We start from the raw sequence: 21,607 nt of genomic DNA on the forward strand, positions 1-21,607 counted from the left end.
TAAGACATCTAACTTTAACCATTTGTCCAGGTATTTTGTTAACCCGAATTCCAACAACTAAAAGAACAGAGAAGATAACATTCTCCTCACCCTATCTTGCGTAGATTTCCATCATGCTCGTTCTCGTCCAACTCGACAATGTACCTCATATCAAAGTCGCGAGCGACAATGTGGTCAAGCTTTCTAGTAAAACTCCAGGTAATGAACTGCAACATATTTTTAGTATAAACCTCCATGATTCATTTTCTCCAAGTGGGATACTTACCAGCTTCTGCGAGTGTATATCACAATCGAATATTTTTTCGGCTGGGCATTCAATTTCTTTCTCGTCTTCGTCTTCGTCTTCGTCTTCGTCGCCTTCCATTTCTTCGAAATTCGATTCTTCAGACTCAAATTCTCCATCATCTACTGTATAACTTGGGTTTACAACTACTCGCTGTTCTCGAAGGTGGCTAGTATGTGCGACGATCTTAGACATGTAGTAAGAGGCCTCGTTGACGTTGGGCAGATATGGCCTGAATGTCAGATGGAAGACTAGGCGATACAGCTCGCCGTCGGTCTCAGAATCGTAAATCAGCTCAGACGGTGTCGTCAAGGAACCATCCCAACATCCAACAGTCTCAGTCGAGTCATCAGTATGATGGATCAACAATCCAGCACAACGCAGGCCCCAGTGAGGCATGATACGCCGATATTGAGCTCTCAGCTGCTTGATTCTAGTCAGCTCAGCCGTTGTTACCTTTACTTGACCGGGAAACCAGCTTTTCATCACCATATCTGGCATGGCCGGATGAGAGACTTGCCACTCAGGCACTGACGCTATTTTCTCTGTTATACCTGGATATTGCCTAGGCTCGCAGTGAGCTCCAAACATTGTGAGCTTATTCTCTGACTTCAACAGAGTATTCACTATCAGACCTGCAACGGCGCATCCCGGTTTCAAGCGATCAGGTATCAAGGACACATATCTCGCAATTGGGCCATATAGCATCAACGGAGGCCCGAAAAACATACTTCGCTGTTGATTCGTTTTGAACTAATTGGCCACTGTATCAGCATATGCTACTACTCATGTCCCCTCTTCAAGACTACAAGTACGTCAAGTACATGTATATAAGAGAGGAAGTGCCTTACCGTAAGATACGGGCCATACTGGGCCATACCATCGTCGATAGCCGCCAGGCCCATCGTGACAATCTCCTCGCCGTCGCGAAAATAAAAAGATGTTGGTGTCCCTCGTCGGCCAGTTGCTGAAACTACCAGGTCGGAGCTTCTCGTATGAACAATAACGCTGTTGGTACCTTTGTCGCAAGCGTACACGGTGATACCCTTGACGGGAATACCATTTTCTCGTAAAGGCAAGTAACTACACATCACTTGCGGCCCAAAATACTTTAGCACCCTGAAGTGTGGCTCTCTTTCTTTGTACGTTTCGCCGAGAAATGACTCTCCTGAGTCAGGCAAGTCCCGAGTGACGTCCCAAAGAACTCTTAGTGGTAGCTCTTCCGAATACTTCACGCCGCCAAACTGCCTCTGGTATGCATGGGCAAGCTGGTTGAGAACATTCTTGTGGCCCTATAAGTCTCATGTGAGATTCAAGTAATAGGTAAAAAAACACACAACCCCTCTCTCTCTCTCTCTTATCGAGATTCTTTTGACAAAATTTACTTACATTCTTCATGAGATGAATGTCCTCGAGCGTGATATCAATTGGCCCGCAACGCCATCCCCGCGCCGCATTTCCCAGCCAAGAGGATTTGGATCCATCCGTAGAATAGAATCGAAGAGCTAAAACACCGACTGGTCCGAGGGTAAACTCTATGTTGCGGATTCGGTTGATGTTGACCTCAATGCGAGCATATCGACGAGTCAAAGTGTCGCAATAAATGGGCGCGTTGAGAATTTCGACGTGGCTCAAGTAGTCGACCCCAAATATATTGTTGAAGGAACCACAAAGATGAACAGTTTTCGTATTGAAATTGGACATGAGATCAGTGATACCATCGGGATGCGGACTTACTGCCAGAGAGGAAACAAGGCCAAGCGAGGAAGTCGTAAGGCCTGTCAACAATGAAAATGCGGTTATATCTGCGCTGGCGTAGCCTAATATTCTCGACTGTACTTCAAAGGGAAGCTGAGCACATTTTAAGAGAAACATTTTCCATTCCGAGCCGGCAATGGTGCCACCGCTGGCAAATGAGGCCAGGTACTCTGGATTTAACGCCTTGAAGCAATCCCTAGGCATGGTTTCTCTTAGTTGCAAACCAAGATTGTACAAGTCGGCGTACGAAGGCTTTGACTCCGACATTTGGGCGAGCTCCCGGCACGCGGAGTGAACGAAGAAGACAGGTCCAGCAGTGTTTGGAGTTCCACAAGGTTTGATACAAACGCGCATATTGGAGTCCGCCCAATAGACGGAATCTAGAAAGACCATATGGGCCTCGAAGCAGAAGACATGGGGGGTGGTGTCCGCATTCCCACTGGTCTTAGGGTCCGTGACTATGACAAGAGATAAAAGTAAGTAAAGTATGAAGAAGAAGAAGAAGAAGAAAGAAGAAGAAGAAGAAGAAAACTGTAGCCGACTAAGCGGAGAAAGGAAGCTTTGCTATGAAATTGTTGCTTACAGCCTAGAGCCAGTACCGCCGTCTCCCAGTTCTCTACATTTTCCAAGTCGATTTCATCATCAAATTCGCTGCAAGTACTGCTATAAAATAGTACTTTATTCCGACAGAGAACGCAATGCTGCTCCGCGGCATAGTCGATCGGATCCATTCTACCCGATTCTTGCCTTTGGGATTCCGTATATTGAAGGTGAGCAATAAAATTCGATATTAGAAGCTGAAGATGATGAATGTTTAAAGTGTTTAAAGGTTTCTTGAGTTCTAGAACCTAGGCCTGGGAATATTTCACAACTTATAAGAATATCGCAGTAGCTGTAGTTGTTACTGCGATTGACATCTCAAGACAAACAGAATCCGTTCATGCCTTGTAACAAGACAATGCCAGCTCATAGAAGGCCGAATTAGCACAATAAATACTGTCAAAGCATGCATTGGCTGATGAACATGGACATTGAAATATACAGATAATATTTTTTCCGTACTGTCTTCCATGAAGAATCGTGGATTCCAATTTTCACATTGAGGCTCATCTGTTCGGAAAGAAAGACTCTTTCAGATTTTTTTTTACAGATACCTCAAAATATTCCTGCTATCATTTCATGGTTCGACCAATGCTTTGGTGATTCATACAAGTTGCCTTTCAATAACCTTTGAACACTCAGCCATCTTGGTTTGCACTATTGATATATCTATGATTTGCCTAATGCTAGCTGCCACTAGCACAAACAGAATAGTTCCTTTCTGAAATGACAAAAAGAGGAGCGACAAAAAAAATGTTCAAGTCAAGACACACCAAGAGAGGGGAAACAAGGGCTCCGCGATCTGTATCAATTTCTTGGCCGGCTGATCATGTCGGCTCCGCTAACTAAAGAACATGATGCCGAATTCATTACCATGACCCATTTGCGAGTTCCAAGAAAGGATTAAACAGATTAAAAAAAAGATTGTATGATGAATTTATTTATAGATGTCGAGAAAATTACCTAAAATGGTAACCCAGCCTAATTTAGACAGACCCATCATTTCTGGCTGCAGCAAATTCTTATCGATAAGATATTCAACACAAAAAAGTTCGTGAGCAACTTCACACCTAAACCGTCAAGCCAGACTTTTTCAATCGCATCGCCAGTAGCGCATCTCACCAGCACCGCGCAGCGTGCCCCCAATTAAAATCAGAAGAAAAAAAATACAAGAGATAAAAAGGGACAAAGAAACATGTTCGCCGTTCCAGGGTGGTCGGTATCATCCGACGCTCTCAAGGCTGAAAAGGCCACGGCCGGAGCTGGCCCTTCAGGCGCAAAGACCAGGAAGCGAAAGAGGACAACAAAGGAGGAGCCTGTGACAGCCGCCAACGTCGCCGATCTGTATGAGACCGTCGTTGAGGGGAAGAAGAAGCCCAGCGCAGAGAAGCCCTCCCAAGACTCAAAACGCCAAAAGAAGGGACCCGATGAGAAGAAGACGGATGGTGGATTGAAGCCACAAGGAAGCGAGAAGAAGAGCAAAAAGGACAAGAAGAAGGAGAAGAAGGAGAAGAAGGACAGAGAAAATCCCAATCTTCAGCCTGTGGCCAAGAAGAACAAGAAGGAGAGCCAATCCAACTCTCAAGACGATGGCGCCACAGTCGAATCCTCCGAGTCCAAATCAGACGCCACCGCCGCTGCCAAACCTCAACAAGCCGCAATTCTCCCTCCTGCGCCGCCCAAGTTGACTCCCTTACAAGCCTCCATGAGGGAGAAGCTCATCTCCGCACGATTCCGCCACCTAAACGAAACTCTCTACACCGCGCCCTCCGAGGAGTCCTTCAAGCTCTTCCAAGAATCCCCCGAAATGTTCGACGAGTACCACGAGGGCTTCCGGCGCCAAGTCAAGGTGTGGCCCGAAAACCCCGTCGACAGCTTCCTCAAAGACATTCGCACGCGAGCCAAGATCCGACAGCCCCACGGCAAGGGCAGGCCCAACGCCCCGCAGGTCAAGCTCATCGACAGCCATCTGCCCAGGACCGCGTCGACATGCACCATCGCCGACCTGGGCTGCGGTGACGCCCGTCTCGCAGAGTCTCTCCAGGCCGACAAGGACAAGCTCCACCTCGACGTCCGGAGCTTCGACCTCCAGAGCCCCAGCCCGCTCGTCACAAAGGCCGACATTGCAAACGTCCCCATGGAGGACGGCTCCGTCAACGTGGCCATCTTCTGCCTCGCCCTCATGGGCACCAACTGGCTCGACTTTGTCGACGAGGCCTACCGCCTGCTGCACTGGAAGGGCGAGCTCTGGGTCGCCGAGATCAAGAGCCGCTTCGGCCCCGTGCGCAACAAGCACGCCCCCGTCACCCACAGCGTCGGCAACCGCCGCAAGCTGCCCACCAAGAAGGAGGTCCAGGCCAAGGAGGCCCACGCCGCGGGTCTGTTTGAGAAGGACCTCGCCGTCGAGGTGGACGGCCAGGACGACCAGCGCCGCGAGACGGACGTGTCGGCCTTTGTCGAGGCGCTGAGGAAGAGGGGCTTCGTCCTGCAGGGTGATGGGCGCGAGGGCGTGGACTTGTCCAACAGAATGTTTGTCACCATGCGCTTCATCAAGGCGACTGCTCCTACAAAGGGTAAAAACATGAAACCAGACGATGCTGCTCCCAAGAAGAAGAAGATGTTTGGTCGCGTGCAGGATGAGGATGCAGACGACAAGAACGGAGAAAATGAGGGGGGGCATTCTCAAGCCTTGTGTTTACAAGATTCGATGAAATAATTCATTCCCAATAAGAGCAGGAGAATCGTCTTTTTACTATATATTCTTGTTAATGGGCAAAAAAGTTTCAGAGGCTTTGATAGAAGCCAGTAGTGTATATAAATGTACATGTCAGCTAATGATGAGTCGAGACAAAGCATAAGGATCTCAGCATAATACGAACATCTTTGCTTCATTCTTGTTGTTTTCTACCTATTATATCCATCACTACCAACTTTCCCTAAACGCCTCTAGATGCTGCATAGATTTTTAGCCACAAGGTTCGTGCAAACGCTCTTCTTCTTAGGTACCGAGAAGGAAAAGCAGACAAAACGCGCGAAAGCGCAAGGAAACAAAAAGCAAAAGATTCCCGCGCTCTACCCTCGTTGCAGGGCAATGCTGATTATTCATACTCTCATTAGGTAAGGAGTTTTAAAAAAAGATTAAGCTGGCCGCCATATCAACGTTGTCCTCAGCGGCCTGAAGGGCCTGGATCGCCTGCTCCCTAGTAGCTCCCATGGCCATGAGACTGTCGATATGAGCTGGGGTTACGCCGGCTGCCGGAGCTGCCGGTTGGGCGGGAGCCGCCGGCTGCGGTGGCCGTGCTTGTGCCTGAGCTGCAGGCTGTGAAGAGGTTTGCGAGGGGGCATCTTGCACCGGCATGACAGCTCCAGATCTTTGGCCAATGGCAGTGCCCGCCGGACCTGGTATAGTAGGTTCTTGAATGGCGGCTTCCTCCTCCTCCTTTGGAATCTCAGCTTCTCCAAGAAAGGAAATTTCCTGGCCTTGGATGATGAGCTTGTCCTTTGCCAGGTCGATATGGGCTTGGTATCTCTTGAGCATATCCAGGCCAAGAAGCAGCTCAACCGACTTGCCCTCCATCACCGTAAAGCTACAGGGCAGGAACAAATTTCCAATTTTGATCTGGGCTGAGTGAACGCGGCCAATAATAGTAGCCGTTCCAACACCCCTGGCTACACCAGCAAACCGCTTATCTACCAGGCGCATGATTCCGCAGGCCTCGGCGCACGATGGCGACATGATGGTAGCCTGCGCGCCTGAGTCGACAAGCGCCTTAACCTTGTGGCCGTTGACCTCCACATTGGCGTAAAGCAGGTGAACGCGACCAAAGACTGGCAGCAAGCGTGGCAGAGTCAGCCCCCGCATCTCACAGGGGTCATGGGACGTCATCGTACATACCTTCGGGGTTGTGCTCCATGGCATTTTGCAGGTTCTCCATGACCCTCTCCTGGCGGATCATCTCCTCGATCCTCGTCTGGTTTTCCACGTTGAAGGGGTCTTCGTTCAGCCTTTCAATCTCCCGCTGACGCATCTCTCGCTCTCTGCGCTCTCGGTCCTGGCTGTCAAGGAATATTCTTCGAAACTGCGCGGGGTCTTCGACGGCTGCGGCGAGCTCCGGATGCTGCCTGGACAGCTGCTGTCTGACGGCGGGGTCACCCAGAATCTGAAGACGAAGCATCTCGGTGTCATTTCCAGCTCCAGCTGCGGCGGAAGCGGCGCTTTGCTGCTGGCGAGCCGCAGTTCGAGCTTGCCCTGATGGCTCCGGGGGGCCGGTGCTGCCTCTCATATCCCGGACATGGACGGCCAGCATGTCACCGTCGCCGATCTGCAGCTGCTCCATGGTCTTGGTATCCTCCGAGATGAGTCGGCCGTTGTGATAGATGTGCTGCGCTGCCGGAGGAATGCCAGCCTCGGCCTGGACAGATTCGCGCAGGGTAGAGACGGTCATGTCGGAGAAAACCTCGAGGGTCACCAGGCTATCCTGGTCTCCTCCCTGAGGATTGAAGACGTTGAGTGTGATGCGCCTAGTAAAACGCTCCATGTTAATTCCGTCCTCAGTCCGCTTCGCGTGTGACAAGGCTTACATTTTCGTGTGGAACAGAATTTCGTGATTCTAAGGTTTAGCAATGGGGGGGAACAGGAGAGACAAAATGCAATGTGCGGGATGAGAGAGAAAAAGGCGCCTTGCTTTGAAAGTGAGATGGAAATGTGCAGAAGCTCGACGAAGTGTGGTAGTATGGAGACAGCCCGGCGGCTTTAGTAAGAGGCTTCTGCTTCTGCTTCTGGCGCTGCTTCTGGCGCTGCTTCTGGTTCTGGTGCTGCCTCTGGTGCTGCCTCTGGTGCTGCCTCTGCTGCAGCGTCGACCAAAAGAAAAAGGGGCTTCTCGAAGATGAATTAGAAATCAGGCGATGGCCAGCCTCAGCGTAGCATCCGTGGGAGGCAGGATACTGTAGCAGCTAGAGGAGGTGGTATTGATGCGCTCGCCGGCGTGTGTGCGTGCAAATAGGCAGCTTGATGTGATGCAGTAGATGATTCGAGATGCGGGAGCAGGACGGACCGGGGAGGGGCAGCGAGTGGCGGAGGGGCAAAAAGCTTAACAGGGCGCGGCAGCTCAGCTCTTCAGGCTGTTCCGAGCCACTAGCACCAGGCATGCCTCGTGGTGACGACAGCGGGTAATGACCTACCCATAGCGTTCAGCGGCCGTGGAGCGCCTTGGAGCCGGCACCATACATAGTAGTCCCATCATTGATGTTTACAGGGGCAGGGGGGCTGGAGCACTAGGCACATGTGCTATTTTAGAGTGGCCAGGATCAGAAGCTTCAATCAGTTTCAAGTCCTCAGCTACAGCCACATGTACCTCTGCGATATCAATGGATGTCAATTCAGCCAAACCTTAGTACCTATAGTCCAACTGAAAATGCCATCAATCAATTTTTTTTCACCACTCCCAACCCTTCCGCTGAGGCACCACGAGATGCTGAGATCGTCCATTGAACCAAAGGAATACTCAATGTACAAGCCACCACGAGATTTGTGATGTGTAGTCCTAAGCTATACTCGCCAGCCAAGGAGGGTATATACGAATCGCTGAATTCTCCAAGCCAAACTCAGCACACACAGTCCTGGCAGTGAGAGGAAGTCCTAGGGAGTTCGTGCGACTCACAGTCACAAGATTACTCTTCAACTTATTTTAGATACGATCTCTATATTCCAAGACACATCAGCGGAGGAGCAGGGAGCGATGAGGATGAAAAGTTGCAAGTTGAGCCTCCAGAAGACATTCCGGCCATATATGCCAACTTCATCACGCGCGACCGATTGCTTCTTCTGGCACACCATCTTCTCATATGGCCTAATATCACCTCCCCCGGCTCGGGATCCTTCACGGGAAGTCGTAGCGGATATATGAAATACCTCGCAGCGCCAAACAAGGATGAAAACAGCATGGACAGCAGCATGGACGGGATCTGCGCTGCAAAGGTGGACCAATTGGGATTGGAGCAAGTGATCAAAAAACACCGCAATCAAGTTTCCATGCTCTGGTGCTGCATCATTCACTCCTCAATGCTCGTATCCAAAGCCTGGTGCGGAGATGGTCCTTGATCCGATATACCGTTACTTGTACCTGTAGCCTTACAGTAGCAGGTACTAACCTGTACAGGTATTACTACTATTACAAGTACCAGCAAAAGCGTGTAATGCGAAGTCACGCTAACAGCAGAGCCTAAAGCTTACTTGTACCTGCTCGAACTTCTTCCCTGCTCTGTCCTCTGCTTTTTTTCTTTCTCTCCATCGCCATCTCGTCTCATCAACGTTCAACACCAATTGCTGCCACATACATACCTATCGACATATTCAGAGCGGCACCACACACCACACACCACGCACACCACATCCCATACAAGAGATTTGGCGTCTGATTCATGTGACTGTGCGGGGGCCCAGCCCCAGAGTATCATCCGATGGCATCTAGACTCTGAATCTTGTACGACGTGACGGTGGATGCACATGTACGGTCTTCATGCATACCTACCCAGCAGCATCCATGCAATATGCAAATACAGGCGAATACGGAGCGAGCATCGTGCAGGGCCCTACGAAAACTACTTTATCCAGGTCGCACTGCTGGCAATGTTGCGGGGCGATATCTCGCCTGTACCCGTGGGAATCGTGGCATCTCGACGACAGGCGTACGAGCATCATCGGCTCAGGCTAATGCAACGCAATGTGCAGGCATGTACATACACGGTCTTACTTGTCCTTCTTTTCTTTTCTTTTTTACCCCTCTCCTGCAACATGCATCAGTAGTACTTCGGACTAACAGATATGACTTAGGGCCGCATGCAACATTACACGCTCATCACCGTCTCCCTGCTTGGCCTTTTTATCTCTCTCTCGCTCGCTCGCTTTAGCCAGCTCTCAGCTCTGCAGCCACTTGCAGGGCCATCAGCCGGAGCTGCGTCTGCCTTTGCCAATCAGAAGCAGCCAAGCTTCACCGGTGCGGATCCTGTGGCTGCATGTCTCGCAGCGTTGGCAGGCAGATTTGCTCTTTTGCCGTGTCTCTGGCCAAGCACGCATTAGAGCCGTTTCATTTCACTGGTCATGGAGAATCCTTTTGAAACCCAACTGCGCCATAATTACTCTGGCTACATGTATTCGGAGAATGACACAAAGTGCATAAACGAACTATTGCCTCTGCTTCGCACTATCTACTGTATGTGACGGGGTTGCATATGCATTGGTCCACCCGCAAGGCCAGATCATCTACCACTTACCAGCTACCGGCGGCCAGCAGCCAGCAGACGTCGGCGTGGCATACATGTAGACTACGTGTTTGCAGCTCAGCCAGTACTACTTATTCGGCATCATATGATATCTCTCAGTGGCTTGTCGTAAGTCATTCTTGTCATCTCCAGCATCTTTGCCATGGCCAAAATGCGCCGTCACTATGAAAGACACAATAATGAATTAGCTGGGGATTTCATCTCTTGGAGAGGAGCCATTCCTCCTTACCAGGGCTACTCCATATAAGGAAGGGCTCGCGTTCTTCTCTCACCGAATATGCGGCTGACTACCCGAAATGGCATCAGAAGCTCAGTTCCATTGGATGACTCGCATCGAATATGTCCTCTCCCTCCCTCCTTGTATCCGACGCAATCATTAATTCACAGGTAACTATCTCTAACAGGTAACCCGGGATGGGTCGTCTTTGCAAACTGTGTGCAGAGCCCGCCTCAGCAAGCGCTGCTACAGTAGTACTTTCTTTCCTTTTTGTAAGCGCTATGCTGACCCCTGGCCAGCTAGCAAGCACTAACCGCCAAGCCGACTGTTGTTTGTCGGAGGAGTATATACCTGTAACGCACGGGGGGGAAATCGCCGGTCATGCAGCACGAGACACACAAAGCCGCTCGATGTGCTGGTGCCGTTAGGCCTAGTCGGATGCTCCAAATTACCGCCGTGGATGGTGCATTTCGTCTTTGCGTTGGCCGGTGCAAGGCCGGCAGGGTACAGGACAGCATGCATGACACTGTAAGGACTATCGAATATGGCTCCATCGCCGGCCTCCTCAGCCTCATGTATTCACAGTTGAGGGCGTAATGTGCCAACGCTAGCTCTTCTTGTCCTTACTCTTTCTTTATTCGCGGTACAACGGTATACTTTTTCTCCATCCTACCTACCAGGTATGCCCTCAATAGCCAAGACGCACACATGAATGCTGCCTGGGTAAAACTACGTACCTGTATTAAACAGGATATCAGATGACAAGGCTACGTCACCAAGGCGCTACGCAAATAGTGTTGCGATACGGAACCGTCCTCTCCCTGCCTAGGAGCTGATGATATGGGGGCTAGTCACCGCTTGTTTTATTACGCAAAACTCTACTATCTGCATGGTCTTCTGAGCAAGCCATATCGGATATCCTGTGTTATGATTGGTAAACCGGTGCATTTCCCCGCCCGGCAATTCTTCCCTTGCTCAGATTATGATACAAATTAGCCGTTCTAAAGGTCTCTATGGGGTCGTATCACTCTGATGAAAAGGCAGATGCAAAGTTGCTTATCCAGCTCATATCGCTATACACGTGTGTTGCCTAATACCCACCACACAGAATCGGCTTCTATCCCGCCTTTCTAGGAGGTGTGCGGGTGCTGTTCTAGCTACTAATGATAGGGCCACGACGAGTACGGAGTACTACATGGCATGCCATATATTCATCTTAGGTTGGCTGAGATCAGTACTGCTCCTAGTAGCGCGTCGAACTTCAACCACAATGCAGAGAACTTACTAGCCACTTTCATGCTGGTCGACTCAGCCTTGGCTACTGCGGTTGGGACCAAGGGGGGGCTGGCATCGGGCATCTGAACGAATGAGCGTTGTTGACGCTCAGCCGGAAACGAAATATTGTCGGGATCCATGCACCCATTCGCTTGATGCCATGTAGCAGACAAGCGCTGTTAGACTGGCAGGGGAACAGGGATGGAAGAACCCGAGGTAGTAGTGGATTGGCGTCTCCTCTGTTTCTGTTTGTCGGTCTGTCTCTCTCTCTACTCGTCCCCTCGGACGTGGGATTTGCAAAGTGCCGTGGCAATCTCAGTAACCATTGCCCTTTCTCTCTGCCAGTGAAAGCCGAAAGTAGGTTTCTCATTTCGATGAATGTGCTAGCAAATTCAGTGTCAGCTTATATCATTCACATAAGTATTGCCTTTTTTAGAAGGGATTCACGGAGATCCGGCCTGAGCGGCTGTGTCAAGCCGACTACGGCTGCAGCTGCAAGCTTGCTCAGCGTAAATTATTGTTTTGCATTTGAGACTCGATTCGCTCTTTTCTAGAGGCGTTCCTACTAAGCGTCCCCATCCAACATATCAAATGTATGTCTTCAGCCGCGGCTGTCCACCAATGTTAAAAATACCACACCCTCGCATGACTAGCCGCCGTTAAATTCAGTTGCCCGCACGGGTAATCAGTCCATCCTACTCATCCCTTATTTAGCTTTCCATCCCTTCACCAGTCGCCATCTCAGACTTGGAAGTAATCAGTCGACCATCCGTCTACACTATCAGCACAGGACAGTGAGAAGAAGCCAAGTAAGAGGAGGGGAGAACCGAGATACTGAAGAAGATGCAGCGAAGCATGAGATATCAGACATCAAACGCCGGGGCTGTTAGCACACACAGGGAACCCGCGTTAACTGACTTCTCCAGCCTGGAAATGTGTCTAGATTCCATCGCGGTTATACCAATCAGCGCCAACGATGAGGTCGATCTGATTGATGGCAAGGTGGAACCTGACACCACAATAGACGACAGACTTTATCAATTTCAGTTCTTCACGCCTTGTCTTTCGAAGGAATTTCTCAAGTCTATGCCCTTTTGCTTCAATCCCAAGCTTGCCTTCCTTCAACCACAGCACGTTGCCACCACAATCTTTCTCGAGCAATGTGCTTTTGAGCACTCACAACGAGGGTTTTCCAAACAGCTGGTTAGTCTCTTCAAGCAACTTCTTTCGCCCTTTTCACCTCCGTGGCGCGGCCACGAGTTCTCAGCAGAGATTTCTAACTGATGACAGACCGAGTATCGCATCAGGTTTTCTGGAACCCTCAGCTATGGTCTCTTCAACATCTGTGATGTGACTGAGCGAAAGGACTGGTTGTTAAAGATGAAGATGAGAGGCTGGAACATGCCAGACTGCCGTGAAGACGTGAGGAGATTCATGTTTGTCCACATGGTCGCTACGATGGGATGCGACCCCGTGGTGACGGATAAGGATATGGACTGCCCCAAGAACTGGAAGGAGGTCCTCCACGGACGACAAAGATACCCCAGCGAACCCGTCGGCCATCGATCGTACGGAAAGACGGTCTGCCTTCACTCTATTGTCGTCAACCCTTGGCTTCGGGGTCTGGGCCTGGGTACCGCAGCCTTGAAGTCTTTTGTTCAACGCATCCATAGCCGAGGCCTTGCAGACCGCGTTGCTCTACTCTGCCACAAGCATGAGATTAGGTTCTTTGCGAAGTGTGGATTCAAGAACATTGGCCGTAGCGACACCACCTCTCTTCCTGGGCAATACTACAACATGGTTTGTGACTCAATCTGCTACTCATGTGTCTCTTATTACAAGACTAGTACTAATTCGGTGTTGTGATTTTAGATATTCGATCTCCCTGAACGTGATACACATATCGCCTGGAAAGGCATTCTCGAAGACGCCGAGAAACTGTAAATTACCTGATTGTCTTATCATTTTTGCATCCCGATTTAGCGTTATCATTTTATTGTTCTCACATTAGTTATTAAACACAAAAAGGTCAAAAAAACATAGAAAGTGAAAAAACAGCACCAAAAAAAAAAAAGAAAGAAGAGGGGAAGGAATACGAGAGGAAGACTCGACAATATAAGGAGCAAAACAGGCTTTATACGCATTTGAGGTTGAGCTACGACACGACACATACATGATTATACGATTTGGCCAATGGCTACTTTGTATGGGAGAAGAATGTCTGTCACATCAGGTGCGGCAATGTAAGTGAGCCACTACTATAGTCCTGCTATGTTACTGACCTCCATATAAGATAGAAGAAATGAAACAAAAGGGCCCGGTAGGGAGGATAAATAAAATGGGAATAGATTAATGTCATGTTCATGAAAGAGACTAAAGAAAAAAAAAATATGACATTCATGACGGATATCAGATCCATCTAGATCTAGGTAGGCTAGATAAGTAGATAGGTAGCTGGCATCTAGATATGATCCAGGGTATTTTTCTAGGTATAGGTGGAATATAATGAGACTATTTTCAGTTTACTCTTTTTTTCTTTCCGTCCTGTTCAACCTAGAAATAGGTGAAGACCTATGACTACAATGCATCAACGTCTTTGACTTGTTTACTCGTCTACGTTGCTCAAGCACCAAAAGGCCAAGCTATAGAGGTACTTTTTAATCGGTCGCCTTGTACTTGGCCCGGTACTCCTCCGTGTTCTTGATATCCTCCGCAGTAGCAAACCCCTTCATTCCGTCGATAATGTCATCCAGGGTCAGGATGGCAAAGATGGGAATGCCATACTCCTTCCTCAGCTCGCCAATAGCACTAGGGCCCGGCTTGGAGTCATCGCCATCAGCAGCAGGAAGCTTCTCCATGCGGTCCAGAGCGACGACAATACCCGCGACGATGCCACCCTCCTTTGTGATCTTCTCAATGGCATCCCGCTTGGCCGTGCCAGCAGTAATGACATCGTCCACGATGAGGACCTTCTTGCCCTTGAGCGGAGCGCCGACAATGTTGCCGCCCTCGCCGTGGTCCTTGGCCTCCTTGCGGTCAAACGAGTACGAGATGGCGTCCAGGTTCTGGGGCGCCAGCTCGCCGAGCTTGATGGTGATGGCCGAGCACAGCGGGATGCCCTTGTAGGCGGGGCCGAAGACGAGGTCGAACTCGAGGCCGGATTCCTGCTGCGCCTGGATGATTGTCTTTGCAAAGGCAGAGGCGATGGCGCCGGCGAGGCGGGCCGAGTGGAATTCGCCCGCGTTGAAGAAGTAGGGGGATATCCGCTTGGACTTGAGCTCGAAGCTGCCGAATTTGAGGACGCCGCCGTCGATGGCGGATTTCAGGAATTCCTGCTTGTAGGCGGGGAGCTGGGAGGCCATTGTTTCTTGAACTATCTTCTTCTTGTCTTTGGTTTATGAGTTTCTTATCTTATGAAAAGAATGAGTTAAAATGAAGGATGTCGTGTGAGCTCGAAAGCTAAAGCCGTCATATGAGCTTTTTTTGCCACTGACAAAGACATGGTTTTTTTCTTCAATCAACCTACCTTGTTTGATATACTTTGATAGCAATGAGAGACAAAATCTAAACGATTCGTCACCCTTTTCAAGCTTGCTATGTGTTTCTTGTCAGTATATGAAAGAAAAAGAGGATCTTGGAGATGGCGGGGCACGAGATAGATAGCGGGCGTAAAAAAAAAAGTTTAGCTATCAACTAACATTTTTGCAATTCGCACTGTATCTACAGTCCCTGTATTTGTTACTTGGTAAGTGCTCTCGATCAATATCCAGCGCCTTTCAATCCTGTAAGTGCATTTATACAAGTCCAATCTGATTCGATTTGGCTCATCTGTTCTTCTTATTCTCACACGCCTGTAATGGAAAGGCTGGCAATCATGTACGGCAATTGGGGAATTTATCGTGCAATGGACGCTGCTATGTTTGGCCTTTTTAGATAACGGTGACTTTGAAAGGTATCAGAACACGCGTTAATAGTTATAAATAGTAAAATAATCGATGAAAATGCATCCGATTTCATTCTCACAAGGCCACACAGTCTTAATGTCTTGAGACCTCATAAAGGCAATGAGAATCACGAGCCAGACTCGCTGCCTTATCTAGATCTAGCGCACTGTAATGCACTGTACCATTCAGCTGCATTAGCGGGGTTGCTAGACTCTACGGAGTACTCTGCGATTAATTGGTTATCGATAAGATTTTTTCCTCCACAGAGAAAAAAAAATTCACCGCCTAGCCCAAGACCCGGCATTTCGCTAACCTAAAAGTCCTTCCCCATCAAAAAATTCCTGACAACGAGGACATCTCAAGCTGTAAACCTTCAACCTTTACAGCGTCCCTCGATCAGTCAAATTGCCCGCCATGAAGACCACGTGGAAGGACATTCCCCCCGGTCCCTACTCAGCAGGAGTTCCTGGACATTGTGCTGAGCAGGACCCAGCGCAAACTGCCCACCCAGATCCGCGCTGGCTTCAAGATTAGCAGAATCCGAGGTTTGTCGCATTCCACACAGCGAGTGTTTGCCGGATGCAAATTGGCTCCTCTACTCACACAATAGACAGCATTCTACACCCGAAAGGTCAAGTTCACCCAGGAGACCTTCTCCGACAAGTTCGGCGCCATCCTCGACAGCTTTCCCCGGCTCCAGGACATCCACCCGTTCCACAAGGATCTGCTCAACACCCTCTACGATGCGGACCACTTCAAGATTGCCCTTGGCCAGATGTCCACTGCCAAGCACCTGGTAGAGACCATTTCCCGAGATTACGTCCGTCTTTTGAAATACGCACAGTCGCTGTACCAATGCAAGCAGCTCAAGAGAGCCGCCCTCGGTCGCATGGCCACGCTCGTCAAGCGACTGAAGGACCCTCTGCTGTATCTGGACCAGGTCCGCCAGCATCTCGGCCGTCTTCCTTCCATCGACCCCAACACCAGGACCCTGCTCATCTGCGGTTATCCCAATGTTGGAAAGTCCAGCTTCCTCCGAAGCATCACCCGCGCCGACGTGGATGTCCAGCCCTACGCCTTCACCACCAAGAGTCTGTTTGTTGGTCACTTTGACTACAAGTACCTGCGATTCCAGGCCATCGATACCCCCGGTATTCTCGATCACCCTCTTGAAGAGATGAACACTATTGAAATGCAGAGGTATGTTGACGCTTTCTGAGCCTGTCGAGAACTTTTCATTCTAACCAAATCCTGTCGCCAAACAGTATCACGGCTATTGCTCACTTGAGATCTGCCATCATGTACTTTATGGATCTGTCCGAGCAGTGCGGTTACACTGTGCAGGCCCAGATTCAGCTTTTCCGAAGCATCAAGCCCCTCTTCTCAAACAAGCTCGTTTTCCTCGTCGTCAACAAGATTGACGTCGCCCGACCCGAAGATTTGTCGCCAGAGCTCCAGACGGAGCTGCAGTCCATCCTCAAGTCTGGTGAAGTTGAGATGCTCCAGCTTTCTTGCAACACCCAGGAAGGTGTTCAGGAGGTCAAGAACGCCGCTTGCGAGCGTCTGATTGCCGAGCGTGTCAACCAGAAGCTCAAGGCCGGTACCACCAGCAGTGGAGCCGTTGGCGGTCGACTGGCCGAGGTCATGGCCCGTATCCACGTTGCCCAGCCCATGGGTGGCCAGACCCTGGAGACTTTCATTCCTGAGGCTGCCAAGAACAAGAAGAAGTACGACAAGGAAGACCCCGACCGACCCAAGCTGGCCAAGGATGTGGAGGTGGAGAATGGCGGCGCTGGTGTCTTCAACGTCGACATGCGCGCCGACTGGATGCTCAAGAACCCCGAGTGGAAGTACGACCATATGCCCGAGGTCTTCGAGGGCAAGAACGTCTACGACTATGTCGACCCTGATATCGAGGCTAAGCTGGCCGCTTTGGAGGAGGAAGAGGAGAGACTCGAACAGGAGGGATACTACGAGTCTGACGAGGACATTGAGGACGACGAGGAGGCTGAGATCATGCGCAAGGCAGAGCTCATCCGCGAGAAGCAGCAGCTCATCAGAAACGAGGCCCGCATGAAGAAGAGACTCAAGAACCAAGCCATCATCCCTCGCAAGTATGTCAAGAAGGGCCTCACCGAGATGGAAGACGCCCTCGACTCTCTGGGTGTGGACACTACCGAGATCACCGAGCGAGCCCGCGCCACTGCCATCCGAACCCGCGGCCGCTCATTATCTCGCGCCGCCACTGCGGATGCCGACGGCATGGACGTCGACACTCCCAAGACGGATCGCGAGCGTCTGCGCTCTCTGAGCAGACCGGCCAGCCGAAAGCCTACCGTGAACCGCAGAACCGACGGCGTGCAGGACGACGCCACCCGATCAAAGGCCGAGCGGATAGCCAAGCTCAACCAGAAGCGCATGAACAGAATGGCCCGACAGGGAGAGGCCGACAGACATACTACGGCATCTCTGACAAAGCACTTGGTAAGTTGGATTCTCGAATTGGGCTTTGGCTTATTTCATAATACTAATTTTTTTAATTCTAGCTTGCCGGAAAGCGTGGTATTGGCAAGACCAACAGCCGATAAGCCTTTTGTCTTTTTTCTGTTGGAGCAATATTACCCCCATTCATACAACATTCTTGCTGGGCCCCTTTTTTTTATATATATTTTTCACGGCTTTCTCTTTTCGTAATTTGTCAGTATTTTCCATCTTCGTACCATTTTCGAAACGAAGAGAAATACATATATTGCTCAGGAGTTGGGCGTTCTTGAAGGGTGTTTGAAATCCAGAAAGAAAAGAAAAAAAGGCGACGGATAAAGTGGGGGAGGACGGGTAGTAAGACGTGAAGAAGTGTTGAGTTGCCTATGACACATGATTCCATCATGAGCAAAAGCTACATGTAGATAGATGCATGAGCATGACACTGTTGAGTACCAAGCAATGGTTTACAGTGATTCCAAGTCTGATTTAAAAAAAAAAAAATCTCGATGTTATATCCTCTACCAGGGTAAAAAGTGCCCCCAGCTTGTTGATGTACTAAATATTTTCATCATGATTATTTAATTGATTGATATTTACCGAGCCAGCAACAAATAGGAAAAAAAAAACATGGTCGCTCTTCGCAAATGGTTGAAGGGATCAAGTATCAACTCCAAAGATCTCTCAATGGCATGGTTTTTTTAACAAGAACAAATTTGGCAATACTAGTATTTCGCTTTCTTTACTCCTCCGCAACGTTGATACCCTCCCTTAGGCCTTCAACCTTGAGCTCCTCACCGGTAGCACGCTGGTAAATGTCCTTGACGTCATCTGTTGTTGTCTCAAAGTGGCTGGTGGCATCGTAGCTCTTGGAGATGAAGATGTTGTCCTTGGTGCCATTCTCAAGAGGCTCAGAAATGGGGATAGGAGCTCCCTATAAAGACAGTTTGTCAGTATTTTGAATTGTTTAAAAAATAAAAAAATAAAAATACAAGCATTCAAGTAGAGGAGAGCGCTTACCATGAACTGCTCCTCAATAGCACCAAGGCGTTCCAGACCGGGCTGGAGCTCGAGGTGGTGGTTGGCAGTGGTCTCGGCAATGGTGGAGACAATGGCAACCCAGTATCCCTTGGGGCACACGTTGTGGGCCGATGAGACGCATGCAACGTAGATGTCTATGAAAAGTTAGTATCATTCTAAGAAGATATCAAGAGATTCTCAATTCTTACCGTTCTTTCGGCCGACCTGGGACTGGGGAATGATGATCTGGGCAGAGTCGCTGTCGTTGGTGCCAGCAAGGGGGTGCTTGAGGATGCAAATGGCCCTCAGCACGTGGCCGACAACCTTGGTCTTGCCAGGGAAGTATGAGGGGTCACCAAGGATCATCTTTGCCTTGGTCTCAAACTTCATCTCCTCGACGCCGGTCATGGTGGCCTTGATGCCAACAGCCTTGTCACCCTCGTACAGAATCTCATCAATGTTGGTGTTGAGCATGTAAGTACCACCGTAGATGGCGGACAGACGAGCGAAGCCCTGGGGAAGCTCGCCAAGACCGTACAGGGGGTAGATGTAAGGAGACTTTCCGTATCGAGCAACGGAGTTACCGTACAGGCGGATGCGCTCAATGGCATCAGGAGCCTGGCCAGGGGCGGTGATGTAGTCGTCAGTCAGGTACAGAGCCATGGAGTGGCCAATGAAGTCCTTGGTAGCATCCTCAAGGCCAAACTTGTCATAGACATCCTTCATGGTGCAGGTGTTCATGTCAAGACCTATCAAGATGAAAAATCATCATCAGTCACTGCCAGACAGCGTCAAGTGCGCATCAAGACGGAGAAAACTAACCCTTGTGGGTGGCCGGGTCCTTGGCATCAAAGGTGCCAACCCACTCAATGAAGGACTTCATGCGGCGCTTCTCAAAGAGACCCATGAGGGGTGACTTGAGGGCCTCTGCGGCATCTGAGGGGACCTTGGCCACGGTGGCCTTGGAGCCAGTGCCCTGCTGGACGTAGCTGCCGGCAACCTGCTTAAACTCCAGGTATCGGGTAACATCGGTAGAGACGAGGATGTTGGTCAGCTCGCCAGATGACATGAGCAGCTTGGGAACAAGGTCAATGTTCCAGTCGTTGACGCGGCCGTACTTCTCCCATGGCTTCTCGCCAGCGGCAACGCGGCCGTACTTCTTGAAGAGCTACAAGGGGTGGGAAAAAAGGAGGTCAGATGCCGTAACAAAAGTAGACTTGTACACAAGCGTGCAATTGCACAGTATTGCGAATCGGGGAGTGGAAGTTGATTTACCGTCTCGATGTTTACGGAAGCAGCCTCTCTGTAGAATGAATTGTCAGTAACAGTTGCTTTGAAGTGGTGATGCCAGGTCCGACGTGGTAGCATAGCAGCCAGGGGCCAGGGGATCAAGCATACCCTCCGTAGTGGTCGTTGCGGTCAATGTGCAGAACCTTTCGGCCCTTGACACTCAAGACACTTTATGACAAGAATCATCAGTATAAGCTCGATTGTGTTATTGTCCATTTCGATTTCGATCAAGTCGTCGCCTTACCCGGAAAGGATACACTCGGTGAGACCTGCAGAATAGGGGGGGTCAAGTCAGCGAAACAGGGACCTTTTGAAACAAGGCAATGGAGCAAGTGGCAAGCTCAACAGCAAGCAGAGCAGCCATCTCGAGACGCCAGAGCCCGTCTCGCCACGATGGTTGATGCTGGGAGCTGGAGTTGAGGCCGAAGCTCCAGGAGGCAAAAAAGGGACCACAGCTCTTTCGTTGACGTACCGGTGCCCAACACGATGACATCGTACTCCTTGGCGATTTCCTCCATGATGCTGGGGTATATAGAACAAAAAGCGGGTGGTGCCGTTGATAGGAAATAGTGCTGGAGCTTTGAGCCGAAAGTCGGGAGAAACAAGAGAAGAGGGAGAAACCGAGAGTCGTGGTGCAAGAAGACGGTTCCCTTTTGAAGGTTGGTTTGAAGTAAAAAGGTTAGTCGGTACGAAAGTACTTAGAGGGGTTGACGAGAAAAAGGCGGCGGGGTTTCTGGCTCTTGGGAGCAAATCGGTCGGTGAGGTGCGGAGAAGGCTTTTAGGGGGGGCGCTGCCAATTAGGACTCGATGCGCTGAGGCACTAACGCTTAGCGGGCTGGCAGCTTCATCAGCGAGCTGCTTCTGGCCAAGGCAGCCGCCTAAGATTAAGAAATTAAGAATGATAGACGCGGCATGATGCTAATCTCGACATTTATTTTCGTATTCTGCCTCGTACGCTCTTCTTTTTTTTTCTTCCTTTTTGGCTTCTCGCACCGTTCTGGAAATTGAGACAAGCTCGGCAGTTCAGCTCAGTCTGTTGAGCCATGGCCAACTTGCTGAAATTGCCCCGCCGTCGCAGCACCGTCTCCAAATCTCATCTCAGCTCCCCTGATTCCAACTTTATACGTGCCCCATTCCAACTCTTGCAGTGAAAAGCTGCAAATACACCACTGTCCCAGAAACTCAAATGAAAACTAGAGTTATACTGCTGCTGCTAGTAGTTCAATTGATCCAAGAAAAGAGTCGAGTCGAGGATCAGAGGAAACAAGAGTTGACCGTCCAAAGCACCCACCGCTGTCAGCTCCAGCTCCAATTAGGCGGTGGGCATTGATCCCATTACCGTCTCCCCCCCTGGTCTCACTTCATCTCAAATAGAACACCAAAAGGAATATCCAAGAATGCTCCACCGCCCCGTACCTTGCTAATAACCAACCTTGTTTCAGTACCTCCATCTGGCGC

The 21,607-nt window shown here is 50.0% G+C and overlaps 8 protein-coding genes across 9 annotated transcripts; 4 read left to right on the forward strand and 4 right to left on the reverse strand.

Moving 5' to 3' along the window:
* Window positions 1-86: 86 nt before the first annotated feature.
* On the reverse strand, window positions 87-2,772 carry TrAtP1_001740 (uncharacterized protein; the record flags this gene model as incomplete). The annotated part of the gene is made up of 5 exons (XM_066111133.1): window positions 87-206; window positions 266-1,036; window positions 1,135-1,575; window positions 1,673-2,499; window positions 2,625-2,772. 5 exons carry the CDS (start codon window positions 2,770-2,772, stop codon window positions 87-89), a joined length of 2,307 nt encoding a protein of 768 aa, XP_065967206.1.
* Window positions 2,773-3,655: 883 nt separating this feature from the next.
* On the forward strand, window positions 3,656-5,521 carry TrAtP1_001741 (uncharacterized protein). Its single transcript, XM_014085213.2, has one exon. The coding sequence runs from the start codon at window positions 3,837-3,839 to the stop codon at window positions 5,355-5,357; it is 1,521 nt and encodes a 506-aa protein (XP_013940688.2). The 5' UTR covers window positions 3,656-3,836; the 3' UTR covers window positions 5,358-5,521.
* TrAtP1_001742 (uncharacterized protein) lies at window positions 5,522-7,473 on the reverse strand. Of its 2 annotated transcripts, XM_066111134.1 has the most exons (3): window positions 7,223-7,473; window positions 6,537-7,162; window positions 5,522-6,469 (listed from the first exon to the last, which is right to left on the reverse strand). In XM_066111134.1, coding segments are annotated over exons 1-3 (1,329 nt in total). In that variant the 5' UTR covers window positions 7,225-7,473; the 3' UTR covers window positions 5,522-5,768. The 2 variants fall into 2 exon arrangements, with proteins under 2 accessions (XP_065967207.1, XP_013941325.2); XM_014085850.2 differs by lacking the exon at window positions 7,223-7,473 and having other exon boundaries at window positions 6,537-7,222.
* A 1,880-nt stretch (window positions 7,474-9,353) lies between these two features.
* Window positions 9,354-10,442, forward strand: TrAtP1_001743 (uncharacterized protein; the record flags this gene model as incomplete). The annotated part of the gene is made up of 5 exons (XM_066111135.1): window positions 9,354-9,371; window positions 9,474-9,636; window positions 9,979-10,030; window positions 10,229-10,309; window positions 10,439-10,442. The coding sequence occupies 5 exons, from the start codon at window positions 9,354-9,356 to the stop codon at window positions 10,440-10,442; spliced, it is 318 nt and encodes a 105-aa protein (XP_065967208.1).
* Window positions 10,443-12,257: 1,815 nt separating this feature from the next.
* Window positions 12,258-13,358, forward strand: TrAtP1_001744 (uncharacterized protein; the record flags this gene model as incomplete). The annotated part of the gene is made up of 3 exons (XM_014085849.2): window positions 12,258-12,617; window positions 12,705-13,214; window positions 13,287-13,358. The coding sequence occupies 3 exons, from the start codon at window positions 12,258-12,260 to the stop codon at window positions 13,356-13,358; spliced, it is 942 nt and encodes a 313-aa protein (XP_013941324.2).
* Window positions 13,359-14,071: 713 nt separating this feature from the next.
* Window positions 14,072-14,776, reverse strand: TrAtP1_001745 (uncharacterized protein; the record flags this gene model as incomplete). The annotated part of the gene is made up of 1 exon (XM_014085848.2): window positions 14,072-14,776. The coding sequence occupies one exon, from the start codon at window positions 14,774-14,776 to the stop codon at window positions 14,072-14,074; it is 705 nt and encodes a 234-aa protein (XP_013941323.1).
* Window positions 14,777-15,671: 895 nt separating this feature from the next.
* Window positions 15,672-18,323, forward strand: TrAtP1_001746 (uncharacterized protein). The gene is made up of 4 exons (XM_014085140.2): window positions 15,672-15,903; window positions 15,973-16,558; window positions 16,624-17,842; window positions 17,905-18,323. The coding sequence occupies exons 2-4, from the start codon at window positions 16,134-16,136 to the stop codon at window positions 17,944-17,946; spliced, it is 1,686 nt and encodes a 561-aa protein (XP_013940615.2). The 5' UTR covers window positions 15,672-15,903; window positions 15,973-16,133; the 3' UTR covers window positions 17,947-18,323.
* On the reverse strand, window positions 18,324-21,021 carry TrAtP1_001747 (uncharacterized protein). The gene is made up of 8 exons (XM_014085846.2): window positions 20,622-21,021; window positions 20,394-20,418; window positions 20,258-20,317; window positions 20,135-20,162; window positions 19,682-20,027; window positions 19,069-19,608; window positions 18,860-19,014; window positions 18,324-18,773 (listed from the first exon to the last, which is right to left on the reverse strand). The coding sequence occupies exons 1-8, from the start codon at window positions 20,665-20,667 to the stop codon at window positions 18,582-18,584; spliced, it is 1,392 nt and encodes a 463-aa protein (XP_013941321.1). The 5' UTR covers window positions 20,668-21,021; the 3' UTR covers window positions 18,324-18,581.
* Between the last annotated feature and the right edge of the window lie 586 nt (window positions 21,022-21,607).

The sequence above is a fragment of the Trichoderma atroviride genome, chromosome 1 (assembly GCF_020647795.1).
Source record: "Trichoderma atroviride chromosome 1, complete sequence".
NCBI classification, from domain to species: domain Eukaryota; kingdom Fungi; phylum Ascomycota; class Sordariomycetes; order Hypocreales; family Hypocreaceae; genus Trichoderma; species Trichoderma atroviride.